Below are 13,337 nucleotides of genomic sequence, written 5' to 3'. Positions count from 1 at the left end.
GGACGCATGCGTAGTGGAGGGCTCCTCCCGCGGTGAGGAGGGGGCGGAATTTGGGGACCCGCGTGGGGAAAGGGCTCAGTTTTAGGGTAGCGGTGGGACCCAAGCCCTCAGCAACTTGGTACAGGGCAAGCCTGTGCAGAAAGGCCAGACGCTTCCAGCCAGGGTTAAAGCCCTCTCCGGTCCCGGACTTTGCCCCCAGGATGGTGGCGTCCTCGTCCTCGCTGAAGCTTCAGGATCTAATCCAGGAGATTCGTGAGGCCAAGACCCAGGCCCAGGAGCGGGAGGTGATCCAAAAGGAGTGCGCCCACATCCGGGCCTCCTTCCGCGATGGGGACCCTCTGCACAGGCACCGCCAGCTGGCCAAACTGCTCTACGTCCACCTGTTAGGCTACCCCGCCCACTTTGGACAGGTACCGGGCAGGGACGCCTCCCTTCTAAGTTTGATGAGAGAAGCTAGTGGAGCACCGTCTCGGACCCCCTCACCTATTTGTGCCCCGATTTCTTTATTCTACAAAGCTTCTGAGCCCTCACAGTATGCACCGCAGGCCTCCTTCCGCAGTATAATCCCAACTGGTCATCAGCTGGGCTGAACCCTTCATTCTCTGGCCAGCGCCATTCAGGGCACTTCCTCCTCTCTTCCCATCCTCCTGTTAACTTGAAACTACCCACTAACTGAATCTCCTAGACCTCTCTTCTTGTTGACGGGAGGGTCATGGGATATGCTGCCCTCACAGATTAATCTGGTGTAAAGGAGGAAGATGGAAAAGGGACGTTAGTGCCTCTGGTTTCACCCCTGCCCCTTCCTGGTCTGACCCCTTCCCTGTAGATGGAGTGCCTGAAACTGATCGCCTCCCCCAGGTTCACAGACAAGAGGGTGGGCTACCTGGGGGCCATGCTTCTACTGGATGAGAGGCAGGATGCCCACCTGCTCATTACCAACAGCATCAAGAAGTGAGAGAGTTCTGGGAAGCGCTTGGAATCAGGGAGATGGGAGAGTGGGGAACTGGGAAATCCCAGGGGGTTGCCTGCTGTAGGTACTGGGAAGGGCTGGGTTTTTCAGAGGCTTGACTGACTGTCCTCCCAAAACTGTGCAGTGACCTGAGCCAAGGGATTCAGGCTGTACAAGGCCTGGCCCTGTGCACTCTGAGTGCCACGGGCTCTGCTGAGATGTGCCGGGACTTGGCCACTGAGGTGGAGAAACTGCTCCTGCAGCCTAGCGCCTATGTGCGCAAGAAGGTGAGGTGGTAGGTTCTAGGCACTTGCGCCTCCAGAAACTGTCCCCTGTCTGCCACGTGGCAGAGGTGTGGAGGGCAGTCCATCCCGGCAGACCCCTGCCCCTTCTGAGACCCCTGACCTCTGCAGGCTGTACTGACTGCAGTGCACATGATCCGGAAGGTCCCTGAGCTCTCCGACATCTTCCTCCCACCCTGTGCCCAACTGCTTCATGACGACCACCACGGTAAGGCCATGGGGCTCCTCGTCCCCTGCCTCAGCTCTGGCTGTGGACAGAAGGGAGACGCGGGATGGGAACAGCAGCTCCTAGGAGAAGGGTAGCACGTGCACACAAACACACACACGCAGTAGACTCCCCTGTGCTCCGGCCCACCACTCACTTCCCCCACCCTGACCCAGGCATCCTGTTGGGCACCACCACGCTGATCACGGAACTCTGCGAACGAAGCCCTGCGGCCCTCAAGCACTTTCGAAAGGTGGGCTGGCGAGGGGGCGGGCCCCGGGCCAGGAAGAAAAGGGCAGTAGGGTTGGAATGGGGCTGAAGATTGAGAGGATTAGGAAGAATGCTCAGACCAGGCACTGCCCTCTCTCCAGATGGTGCCCCAGCTGGTGCACATCCTCCGGACTCTGGTGACGACGGGATACTCCAAAGAACACAGCATATCTGGAGTCAGCGACCCCTTCCTGCAGGTGGGCTGACCCTTCCCTGCTATATCCCTAGAACAAAAAGCTTAGTAAGCCCATGGCTAGTGGTCGCTTCCCAGAGAACACTTGGGCTCAGTCAGTGTCTTGGGCGGGAGGGTGGCAGGCACCAGGTTCTCCCAGGACCATTGTGGGGAGGGGGATGCCTGAAGGCCAGAAAATCCAGTTTGGTAACAATATGTTTAAAAAGCCTGTCCTCCAATCCCCTGGCCTCACACACCTCTGAACCCCTCCCACGGCCCAAGGGACCAATGGAGGTGGGGGGAGGGCCAGGGAGGTTCTCGGGAACCAGCCAAACCCCTCACAATGCTCTCCTCAGTGCTGGACTTTTCTCCTCAGCCCCACGACTCCTTCCCCTAAGAACCAACCCCCCAACTTTTAACCCAATTTCAGGTCCAGATACTTCGTCTGCTTCGGATTCTGGGCCGGAACCATGAGGAGAGCAGTGAGACCATGAATGACTTGCTGGCCCAGGTGGGGGTGGGGTTGCCAGTTAAGTGTGTTGCTCTGTGATCCCACTGGCCCTGCGCATCCCTCACATGACCACTCACCATGCGGTGGCCATATGATAACATCTCCATTTCCCTCTGGACCGGGATTTCCCTGAGGACAGGGACACAGTCTGTCTCAGTGCAGTAGCCCCTGGCACATAGCGGGAGCTCAGGGAACCTCGTTAGCTGTTTGAGGGATGATATGATGGAGACCTTTTAGAGACCTGAGGAGAGGACGGAGCCCCTTAGAATGCATCTTCTCTCGCATCCACACAGGTAGCCACGAACACAGACACCAGCCGAAATGCGGGCAACGCGGTCCTGTTTGAGACGGTGCTCACCATCATGGACATTCGCTCTGCAGCAGGCCTGCGGGTACCCTCCCGTATGCCCCTTCCCCCTGGGGCCCCTCCCACCCGCCCCAGCCGGGCAGAAAGGTCCTGTTCACTGGTTTCTCCTCCCCACCCTGGTCATCCTGTGCCACGCAGTCCCCACTCCTGAATGAGCAGGTTGCTCCTTCCCTGACTGTCCCCAACCTCTGCCCCCGTAGGTTCTAGCTGTCAACATTCTTGGCCGCTTCCTGCTCAACACTGACAGGAACATTAGGTAATAGGCCCAGGTGTCTGGCTGGGCTGTGTCACTGAGCCCTGGGTCCTCTGCCCTCCTTCTTCCAGAGTCTCCGGATTCACCAGCCTCTTATTCCTATACCCAGGGCAGGACAGGGTGGGGGAGGGCTGACGGCCATGGCATGACAGGGCCTCTCCTGCTCTGGCCAGGTACGTAGCCCTGACGTCCTTGCTGAGGCTGGTGCAGTCTGATCACAGTGCTGTGCAGCGGCACCGCCCCACCGTGGTGGAATGTCTATGGGAACCTGATGGCTCCCTCAGCCGGTGAGCAGGACAGAGGAACGAGAGGGCAGGGCAGAGGGCCCAGCACCTGGTGGCCAAGACCCAGGCCAGCTCAGAGCAGCTGGAGAAAGGGGACTAAGGAGGCAGGTGCCTGGGGAAGGGGGGGCCTGAGGCATGTCATAGGGTGACCTGGGTTACCTTGTATAAACACACATCTCTCCTGCCAGGCGGGCCTTGGAACTGAGCCTGGCTCTGGTGAATAGCTCCAACGTGCAAGCCATGACACAGGAGCTGCAGGGTTTCCTGGAGTCCTGCCCCCCTGATCTACAGGCCGACTGTGCCTCAGGCATCCTGCTGGCAGCAGAGAGGTGAGGGGATGGGTGCCCAGGAGGCAGAGAGGGTGGAATCCAGGGACCGTCAGCACCAGGACTGAAGAGCCATATGTCCCCTAGGTTTGCCCCAACCAAGCGGTGGCACATAGACACCACCCTACGTGTGCTGACGACGGTGAGGCAGGGGCTGGACTGAGAGCTGGGCGGGAGCATGCAGGGTTCACCACACTGACTCAGCCACGTTCACCCCTCCAGGCAGGCACCCATGTGCGCGATGACGCAGTGGCCAACCTGACCCAACTGATTGGGGGCGCCCAGGAGCTCCATGCCTACTCTGTGCGCCGTCTCTACAGCGCCCTGGCTGAGGACATCTCCCAGGTACTGCTCCCACCACCAGGCCTGGGGCTGCCCAGCGCTTCCTGGGCCACCTGCTCCATATATCTGATTCCCAACTGTTTTTCCCTCAGGGTCACAGCTCTCTACTTAGCAGAGGAGACACTCAAAGGCAGAGCCCTGTTTGTAGTTAGAACACCTGGACTTCTGTCCTGGCTCTGACACCTACTGTCTGTGCAACCACAGATGACGCGTTTACCTTCATGCTAGGTCTACTCCGCATTCTACCCTGCCTATCTCCCGGAGCTGCCTTGATCAAATGAGATAGATAAAAGCTCTTTCTGCTTTTGTATTAGGTTTTGCTTTTTTTTTTTTTAAATGTGGGATCTTAGTTCCCAACCAGGGATCAAACCCATGCCCCCTGCATTGGAAGCATGGCATCTTAACCACTGGACTGCCAGGGAAGTCCCCCATAGTTTTGTTTTTTTTTTTTTTTTGGCTGCATTGGGTCTTTGTTGCTGCACATGGGCTTTCTCTCTAGTTGCAGCGGTCAGGGGCTACTCTTTGTTGTGGTGTGTGGCTTCTCATTGCGGTAGCTTCTCTTGTTGTGAAGCAGGGCTCTAGGGTGCACAGGCTTCCATAGTTGTGGCACGCGGGCTCAGTAGTTGCGGCACACGGGCTCAGTTGCTCCGTGGCATGTGGGATCTTCCCGGGCCAGGGCTCGAACCCGTGTCCCCTGCATTGGCATGCAGATTCTTAACCGGTGCGCCACCAGGGAAGTCCCCGGTTTTATTATTACCTTGAATGCTGAGTGAAATCACAGATGCCAACCAGCATAGCCCCCTTTCCATATTACTTTAGTAGGCTAGGCAGAAACCACCCACCCCTTCCTCAAGGGAGGACGCCCCCGTCACTTCTCCCCATCCTTGCTGCACCCCCTGTGGTTAGGCCATGTAGGTTTGTTTTTGTTTTTGTTTTGGCATTACTTTCTGAATTGTATTCTAGGATATTTTTTTAAATTGAAATATAGTTGATTTACAATATTGTGTTAGTTTTAGGTACACAACAAAGTGATTGAGTTATACATACATATTTTAAGATTACTTTCCATTATAGGTTATTACAAGATATTGAATATAGTTTTCTGTGCTATACAGTAAATCCTTGCTTATTTATTTTACACATAGTAGTTTGTATCTGTTAATCCCGTACTCCTTATTTATCCTTCCCAGTCCCCCTTCCCCTTTGGTAACCATAAGTTTGTTTTCTATGTCTGTGAGTCTGTTTCTGTTTTGTATATAGATTCATTTTTATTACTTTTTAGATTCCACATACAAGTGATATCATACAATGTCTGTCTTTCTATGTCTGGCTTAATTTAGTACGATAATCTGTAGGTCCATCCTAGGCCATGTAGTTCTGAAACTTGGCCACCAGAGGGCAGAGGAAGCCTAGGAGCCAGGACAGAGATGGGAGCAAATTAACAAAACTGCTCATAACTGCTCCCAGTGCTGAGGCCCCTCCCTTTCCCCACCCCTCCAAACTCCACCATCTCTGCACTGCCTAAAGGATGTCACGGGGTCTGGAAGTGACACAGGCCCATCATGTTTCTCATCCCATCCAGCAACCGCTGGTGCAGGTGGCAACCTGGTGCATCGGGGAATACGGGGACCTCCTGCTGGAAGGGAGCTGTGAGGAAACTGAGCCCCTGCAGGTAGGTCCTGCGTTGGGGATACACTGAGGAGGGACATATCAGGGGAGGCAGGGCTGGCCCCAGGGTCACTCCCTGTGTCCCCCTGGAAGGTGGAGGAAGAGGAGGTGTTGGCACTGCTGGAAAGGGTGCTGCAGTCCCATATGTCCCTGCCGGCCACCCGAGGATATGCCCTCACAGCCCTCGTGAAGCTCAGCACCCGGCTCCGTGGGGACAACAAGTAAGAGTGGGTCCCAACCCCTCCCACAGAGCCTCTTCTTGGTGCCTCCGTTGAGAGATGTCCCTTCACTGTGCCCCCCGTTTCTGAGTTTCTGTCCAGGCCCACACCCCGATCCCCACTCCTCTGTCCTTAGCTTCTTCCTTTTTTTTTTTCTTTTTGCGATATGCGGGCCTTTCATTGTTGTGGCCTTTCCCGCTGTGGAGCACAGGCTCCGGATGCGCAGGCCCAGCGGCCATGACCCACGGGCCCAGCTGCTCCGCGGCATGCGGGATCCTCCCGGACCGGGGCACGATCCCGCGTCCCCTGCATTGGCAGGCGGACTCTCAACCACTGCGCCACCAGGGAAGCCCAGCTTCTTCCTTTTGAGCCAAGAATCATGGGTATCTCCGTGGTCTGTGGGGCGTCTTCCTTTCTTGCGGCATCCTGAAGGTGAAGGGCGTGGCAGACAACCCTTCCCACTCACGCACCACCCTGCGGCCCAGCCGCATCCGCCAGGTTGTGTCCATCTACAGGAGCTGCCTGGACGTGGAGTTGCAGCAGCGGGCGGTGGAGTATAACACCCTCTTCCGGAAGTACGACCACATGAGGTGTGCGCGCCACTCTGCCGCAGTGTGGGACCCAACCCCTGGCCCGCTCCCCACTGTCCCGTTCTGGGTGCAGGGGGTCTCATCCTCACCTGTGTCCTTCCTCATCCAGTCAGAGCCCCCTACTCACAGTTCACTGAAGCTAAGTGGGCTTCCCACCCTCCTTGTTCATCTGAAGGCCAGCAAGACTGTGCCACCTGAGGAAATCAGAGGGGCCCTTCTGACCCACCATGTGCCCAGGACTCCCCATGTTCTTACCCCTCCTCCCACGTGCCTCTCGCGCAAAGCCCAGGGTCTACCCAGAGGGATACACCTGCATTCCATCCTCCCAGGGCTGCCATCCTGGAAAAGATACCTCTTGTGGAGCGAGGTGGCTCTCAGGTTGATGAGGAAGCAAAGGAAAGCAAAGAAACAGCCCAGCTTTCAGAAGCAGCCCCTGTCCCCACAGAACCCCAGGTGAGGAGGCCGGGAGTCCCGGGGGGAAGAGCATGGTCCAGCTTCCATACCCAGCCCTGACACTTCTGCCCTCTCCCCCAGGCCTCAAAGCTCTTGGATCTGTTAGATCTCCTGGATGGCCCTTCTGGGGACGCCCAGCACCCTCCCCCTCTGGATCCCACCCCAGGAGGCGCTTTGATACACCTCCTCAACCTTCCCTGTGCTCCCCCACCTCCTGGTAAGCCTCAGCAAAGGGGAGATGTCTTAAAGAAGGGGTGGTGGAAATAGGCTGCTTCCCCTTCTAAGCCAAGGACTGAGGTTGGTACCCTCTTCCCTGCTGTGTACCCCCATCACATCCCCATCTTAGTAAAAGGCTTCACTACATCATGCCAGTCTCCTCCTGGACACCCTCCAGTATCTTCCCTTTGTTCCAGACTTCTTACCCTGGCCTGTGGGCCCTGCTTCCTCCCTGCCCACCTCACATGCTTTCCCACTACCCGCTCCACTGGCCCCCTCTCAGCTCCTCAGGCCCTCTCACCTCAAGCCCTTGGCGTTCCTATTCTTTTCACATGGAATGTCCTTTCCCCAGTACATCAAAATGACTGGCTCATTCTCAATCTTCAGGCCTCAGCTAAACTGTCAGATGCCTTCCCCTACCTCTCCTATTTCAGTTAGTTCCCCCCAGTTATCCTGGCATAGTTTGTTTCCTTCAGAGCACCAATTACAGTCTGTGATTATCTTTCTTGTTTATTGTTTCTCTCGCCCCGACTAGGCTGTAAGCTCCATCAGCGGCCGTGCCTTATCCACTCTGTCACTAGCATCTCGAGCAGGGCCCTGCACCCAATGGGTGCTTGTTTAATTTTTATTGAATGAGTGAACCGTTATCTTCAGCCCATACGCTGAGCCACTTCTTTCTCCCTGCTGTAGCTCCCATCCCAAATCTCAAAGTGTTTGAGCGTGAAGGACTACAGCTGGATCTTTCTTTCGTTCGACCCCCTGGAACCCCTACTTTGCTGTTAATCACTGTCACTGCCACCAACACCTCGGGGGGTGATGTCACCCACTTCATCTGCCAGGCCGCTGTGCCCAAGGTTTGTAGAAGACTGGGATTCAGAGGTGGCCTCGGTAATCTAGGAGAAAACGCCACTAAGTAGAGGAGGTGGGTGGGGGAGAGGATGAGATGAGAAGGGAGTGACTTGCAGAGACAGGCACTTGGGGAGTTATGGGAAGAGGGTTTAAAACTATTGGGTGTGGAGGGGTTACCTGAGCCCAGCCAGCTCCCTGCGGTGTGCTCCATCCAACCTCCTGTGTTCAGAGTTTCCAGCTGCAGCTACAGGCTCCCAGTGGGGACACAGTTCCAGCTCAGGGTGGCCTTCCGATGACCCAGCTCCTCAGAATCCTCAATCCTAAGAAGGTGAGCTCCAGGAGCCCCTCGAAGCTAAGACCCAGTGAAGGGGGGAGTCATTGGCGCTTACCCTGGTCTGTGCTCTCCTATTCCTAGGCCCCCTTGCGGCTGAAGCTGCGCCTCACCTACAACCACTTTGGCCAGTCGGTGCAGGAAATCTTTGAGGTGAACAACTTGCCTGTGGAGGCATGGCAGTAACTCGGCCTCCACTCACAGCCTGAAACCCTCCCGTGTCCCCAAGCCCAGGGGAGCCGCTATCTGAGGACAGCCAGCAGGTGGCACTCTGGTCCTGTACTTGCCACTGGAGTGGGGGGGGGGCTGCCCCCAACCCTACAAATAGTGAAAGCCCAATAAAGCCTGAGGGGGGAAGCCATATTTGAGGTAGAAAACGTATGTGAACCACAGCCAGGGAAGCGCCTTCTTACACAGGAAGTAGGTATCTTGCCCTAAGCCTTTGGAACTTGTTTCAACAAAGTAAGGTTTTCTTTCTACCCCTTTCCAGGTTGGGGGGCAAATGTGCCCCTAAACTTCCACAGGAGGCACTCTACCCTCTGGGCCAGAGCAAGGTACAGGGGCAACATCAAACCAGAATTTCTAGATTTCTAACAGGGACTCCCACCCATTTCCCCAGCCTTCTGCTATTCCTCATACCCCAGGGCAGGGAAATCCCTGCTGCCTCCCCTCATCTCTAACTCAGCTGTAAGGCGGTTTAGGAGCCGCTGGCAGAATCAATGGCATCGACCAAGGGAGGGAGGGTGGCAAGGGATTTTCCTGTGCTTAACTACTGATCACGGCTAAGTGGAAATCCTATAAACACGAGCGGAAATCAATGGAGGCTGCTTAGCGGCCAGGGGAGAGGGGCGGCCCACAGATTGCATCTGACGGATGAGGGAGAGGGGGCAGCCAGGGAGGGCTCCAGGAAGGATAGCTGAGGGTAGGGGGAAGGAACAGGCGGAGCTGGAGAGAGAGGATTCACTGTGGGAAGGGAAGCCAGAGAGGAAGAGGCACAGTGAGCCCAGGAATGAACCTCATTCGACCCGGAGCTTTCTTCTCCATCGGGCAAGTGACACCCTAGCCCAGTGTCACATCTGGATCTTCCAGTCCCCTAAGGCTTCTCTTTGGAGCTGTACACTTCTAGCAGGCGCTGATAGTCCTGGGGCCGGAAGCGCTGTAGGTACACAATCAGCTTGGCAGGTGCCGTCTCCTGCGCCAGCACACCTACAGGCGAAAGGAGAATGAGCAGAGAACCAGACAGAGCCGACAATGCTTTGACTCTCCCTGCCCACGCAGCTGGACCCCAACGTTGTTTCCAAGGCAGCACTGGGATTCCGAACGCCGTCCAACCAGCTTCTCTAACTCCAACCAGCTTCTCTAACTCGCCAGCCCACTCCCTGATTAGCTTAGGGAAGCGGGGCCTAAGAGGGCCACTTGAGGCAGGAGTGGGCCTGGGAAGCCAAGCATGAGCCTCTCCTCCAGCAAGAAGTGGTGAAAGGCACTCAGGCACCATGAAGACAGAGGGTGCATCAACAGTGACTCACTTCAATTACTGCGTCTGCCCCCCAATCAAGATGAAAGCCTGTCCAGCCAGGCCAAAGCTCATTAGCTTGGTAATGAAGCACATGCAGAGATGCACACAGAGAGAGAAACCAAGGGATGTAGGAAGAAGAGACGCAGCTACAGCCATGGGGTGGAATTCACGGGGAATTCTAGCCTGTGTGCTGTGGAGTCACAATAAGCCAGTGTCTGAATGTTAGTGCCTGGCAGCATGCCAGGCAGATAGTAGGGAACTCGCTGTGGGTTTGCTGGGGAGGCAAGAGCAGCATTCCAGGGCTGTAAGGCCCGACGGCATGCACGACACTATACTCCTGTGGATGAACTGTGTACAAGGGAGCTAAGCCCGGGAATGGAAAAACGAATCTGCTAACGTTTGCCCCGCTGTCACATAGACACAACGTTCTCGCCTTTTACTCAAGCCAATAGGACAAATTAAATGAGGATTTAGTTGTAAAAGTGAGAGGACAGGAGTTGGGGGAAGGAAGGATGGATGGAGAGATGGAAGAGGAGAACTGACGAAGAGAACTTAAGGACACCTGCAGTGACTAGAAGTATGAGAACTACATGAGACAACGACTGGGATGGATTAGAGACACATGGAATGATTCAATCCAGGTTAGACTACTATTGCAAAAGAGGAAACCGGATTTGATAGAGCCCTAAGCAAACCGGGTCCTCTATAAAATTGCTAAAGTAATTCCCCAGAAATAGCCTCAAGATCCTCCCCACTAACTGGCCCAGCGGGTACACCCGGAAGAGGAGCAAGGGAAGCACAGAAGGGCCTGTCTCCCTCACCAAGCATGCTGCTGAGGCTGTGGATCTTCTCTAGGGCAGCTGGGACTTCGGCCTCCTCTTGCACCAGGGCCTCTACCTCACCCACAGCGTAGCCGAAGTCAGCTGTATCCAGGTCCACCCTGAGCGGCCGCTCCTCTTCATCAGCTCCGCGCGGCACCAGTTTCCAGGCACTACGGTTAGTAACAAAACTAGCTACTTCCTGCAGCCCCAGCGGGCCCAGCACAGCAGCCACGCCTCCAGCCCCCGGGACTTCAGCCCTCAGCACCTCACAGAGCTGGGCCACAACTGCAGGCTCAGCTGTGAGTTCCATGTACTTAGTGTGGGGTCCTGGGACACTTGCTGCTCCAGGACATTTGAGCTCCCATCCACTGCCCTCTCGCTGTCGGAGCCAGTAGTCAGCCCGCATGAGGCTCAGCTCAGGGGTGTCATAGTAGCTGTCTCGGAAAGTGACTCGGCGCTCCAGGGTACCCCCCAATTCCTGCAGCCGCTCCTCTGTGCCAGGGCCGGGAACGAACTTTCGCTCCACTTCAATCAGGCCCTGGGCCATGCTACCTGCAAGCAGTCAATCAACAAACATTGGCTGAGCTCCCAAAGACCCCTACCCCCGGAAGAAGTTAGGAAGCGCACACACTGTCGCAGGGCTCTCTGTTGGGAGCCCTTCCTCCCTGATGGATGGCCCCTTCTTGTCTCTGATGTTCTAAGGTTCAGCAATAGGGATAAGTCTCCAGTTAGACCCCTTCCACTGCTGAAAATGCCCTCAATCCAAAAGGCTCTCTAGAAAGCAGGTGTAGCGGGTAGCGGGTGTCCTTTCAACGCGCCCGCTAGACACCATGCTACCCCGGGAGGACGGCGGCTCACTGCCGGTGGCGACCCCGCCCGATCCCCCCAACAGCAACGGCCAGCGGAGCCTCGGGTCTCACCTCAAAGCCCCAGGATCTCCCTCTCGCGGGACCTGGAGAAGGGGGAAGGGAGCCCACGCCACGCCCGCGAGGAATGCCGGGAGCAGTTCCTGGCCCTGGACCTCGGCCCGGTTCTTTGCACACCCGGGAGATCCCGGCACGAGCGGCCATGTTAGGCCCGCTGTGGCGAAGCCGACGGCAGGCCGGGGCCCGAGAAGCGTGTTAGCTTATGAGAGGCCGCAACCTCCGCGGTGGGCCGAGAGAGAGGCCATCTCCCTGCGCTCTGCTTCTCTTCCCAGACCCCTGCCGCTCTCGGGGGTGGGGGCGGCCCGGCTCTCAGGCCGCCGGCTGAGTCGGCACCCTGGGGCCCGGGCGCATGATGGGAGATGTAGTTCCAAAGGGAGACTTTGCTTTCCTGCCCCACCCGTCGCTATGGTGACAGGAAAGCTGCGATTAACGCCAGCGGGTCTCGACCTAAAGTTGAGAGAGTCGGATGGAAAAGGAGCTGAGGCCCCAGTCCTGTCTCCAACCCCCTTCACCCCGTTGGCAGATGGGCCTGGAATACAAGCCACTCACTCAGACGCTGTCCAGCAAATATTTTATTAACTATTATGGTGTCCCACTGAATAAAGGCCAGTGGGAATGAGCTAGGGAAAAAAAAAAGGGTAACTAAGACCAGTACAGCTACTCTAGACTCTGGAGTTTTAAAGGGGAGTTAATACATCCCCATGAATGTTCAGGAGAAGGGTGGATGGGAGACTTTCTGTAAGAGGAGGAAGTGATATTTTGGATGAAAACTAAAGACATGATGGGATTTCAACGGTTGGAGACCAAGATGGTGACAGGAACAGCATGAGCAAAGGCTCAGAAGCTGGAGAGCACCTGGCCCATGTGTAAGAGGAAAGAAATGAATCTAGAAATACACTTGAGGGCAGGTTGGAAAAGGTTTTGAGTGTCAGACTGAGGAGTTTGTCCAGTGGCCCCTGAGCAGGCTTTGTCAGGAATAGGAGAAATACTTATGTTCATTTAAAATATAGGAAGACATGAGAATGACCCTTTGCTTTGGGAGACAAAATAGAGAAGGCTTCTTCTCCTTACTCCCTCCCAGGGCTATGATTAGCTGGAGGCATCAACTGCATGTCTGATTCTTTGAGTAAGGTAGCTTGCTGAAGAACAGTGGCTCTTGTCAACTCCTGGGCCTGCTCCTATGATGGATGCGAAGTGCTAGGTTCTCAATACCTGTCCTCTCCCCAGTATGTTTCTGGAAACACGTGACCCATGGGAGGTACTGTGGAGAGGACACTGGTTTACAGACATGGCATCCTGAACTTGGGATCTCTTTAAGGCATACCCCGCCACATCCTATGACAGGTACCAATGTGCAGAGAGGGGAGGGACCCCAGCCCCTAATTCCTTTCACTGGCCTGCTTTTCATCTGTCCTTTGCCTATCAGTTTTGTTGCCCAGAGGAAGAAGACTTAATCTCTTCTGTGAGTTATAAAGTCCAGTCCACTAGGGCCAAGGCAGCAGTTTAAGGAAAAGGAAAGACCAGACTCCAAAGCTAGACAGACCTGGAGTTGAGTCCCATCTTCACTTTACTGGTGTTTGGCATTGGGCTAGCAACTCCACCTCCCTAAACCTCTGTTTTCTCTTTGGTAAAATGTGGACTGCCTCACAGTTAAGTGTGAGGAATTCAGTGACAAACTGTCACATCATAGAGATTCAAAATGTTAGTTTCTTTCTCCTTCCTTTTTTCCTGTGAACTCCAGGATTTTTTTCTTTTTTTTTTTTTTTTT

At 55.5% G+C, this 13,337-nt stretch overlaps 2 protein-coding genes across 6 annotated transcripts; one reads left to right on the top strand and one right to left on the bottom strand.

The window, feature by feature from the left end:
• The first annotated feature begins 6 nt into the window (after positions 1-6).
• On the top strand, positions 7-8,669 carry AP1G2 (adaptor related protein complex 1 subunit gamma 2). Of its 3 annotated transcripts, none has more exons than XM_024753237.1 (22): positions 7-32; positions 200-410; positions 827-951; positions 1,095-1,236; positions 1,363-1,459; positions 1,633-1,709; positions 1,828-1,923; positions 2,329-2,409; positions 2,703-2,801; positions 2,977-3,032; positions 3,203-3,316; positions 3,502-3,642; positions 3,727-3,781; positions 3,862-3,984; positions 5,564-5,653; positions 5,743-5,870; positions 6,353-6,457; positions 6,787-6,910; positions 6,992-7,127; positions 7,817-7,980; positions 8,205-8,303; positions 8,391-8,669. In XM_024753237.1, the coding sequence occupies exons 1-22, from the start codon at positions 7-9 to the stop codon at positions 8,490-8,492; spliced, it is 2,391 nt and encodes a 796-aa protein (XP_024609005.1). In that variant the 3' UTR covers positions 8,493-8,669. The 3 variants fall into 3 exon arrangements, with proteins under 3 accessions (XP_024609005.1, XP_024609006.1, XP_024609007.1); XM_024753238.1 differs by having other exon boundaries at positions 6,383-6,457; positions 8,391-8,667; XM_024753239.1 differs by lacking the exons at positions 7-32; positions 827-951 and having other exon boundaries at positions 275-410.
• THTPA (thiamine triphosphatase) lies at positions 7,617-11,929 on the bottom strand. 3 transcript variants are annotated; one of them, XR_003004252.1, is made up of 4 exons: positions 11,564-11,929; positions 10,644-11,195; positions 9,322-9,512; positions 8,195-8,327 (listed from the first exon to the last, which is right to left on the bottom strand). XR_003004252.1 is itself a non-coding variant. In XM_024753244.1 (4 exons), the coding sequence occupies exons 2-4, from the start codon at positions 11,188-11,190 to the stop codon at positions 9,400-9,402; spliced, it is 516 nt and encodes a 171-aa protein (XP_024609012.1). In that variant the 5' UTR covers positions 11,191-11,195; positions 11,564-11,926; the 3' UTR covers positions 8,821-9,399. The 3 variants fall into 3 exon arrangements, 2 of the variants coding, with proteins under 2 accessions (XP_024609011.1, XP_024609012.1); XM_024753244.1 differs by lacking the exon at positions 8,195-8,327 and having other exon boundaries at positions 8,821-9,512; positions 10,644-10,813; positions 10,958-11,195; positions 11,564-11,926; XM_024753243.1 differs by having other exon boundaries at positions 7,617-9,512; positions 11,564-11,928.
• Positions 11,930-13,337: the final 1,408 nt, after the last annotated feature.

The sequence above is a fragment of the Neophocaena asiaeorientalis genome, unplaced genomic scaffold (genome assembly GCF_003031525.2).
Source record: "Neophocaena asiaeorientalis asiaeorientalis breed wild unplaced genomic scaffold, Neophocaena_asiaeorientalis_V1.1 scaffold1186, whole genome shotgun sequence".
In the NCBI taxonomy this organism is placed as follows: domain Eukaryota; kingdom Metazoa; phylum Chordata; class Mammalia; order Artiodactyla; family Phocoenidae; genus Neophocaena; species Neophocaena asiaeorientalis.
This window is presented reverse-complemented; position numbering and strand designations above follow the sequence as displayed.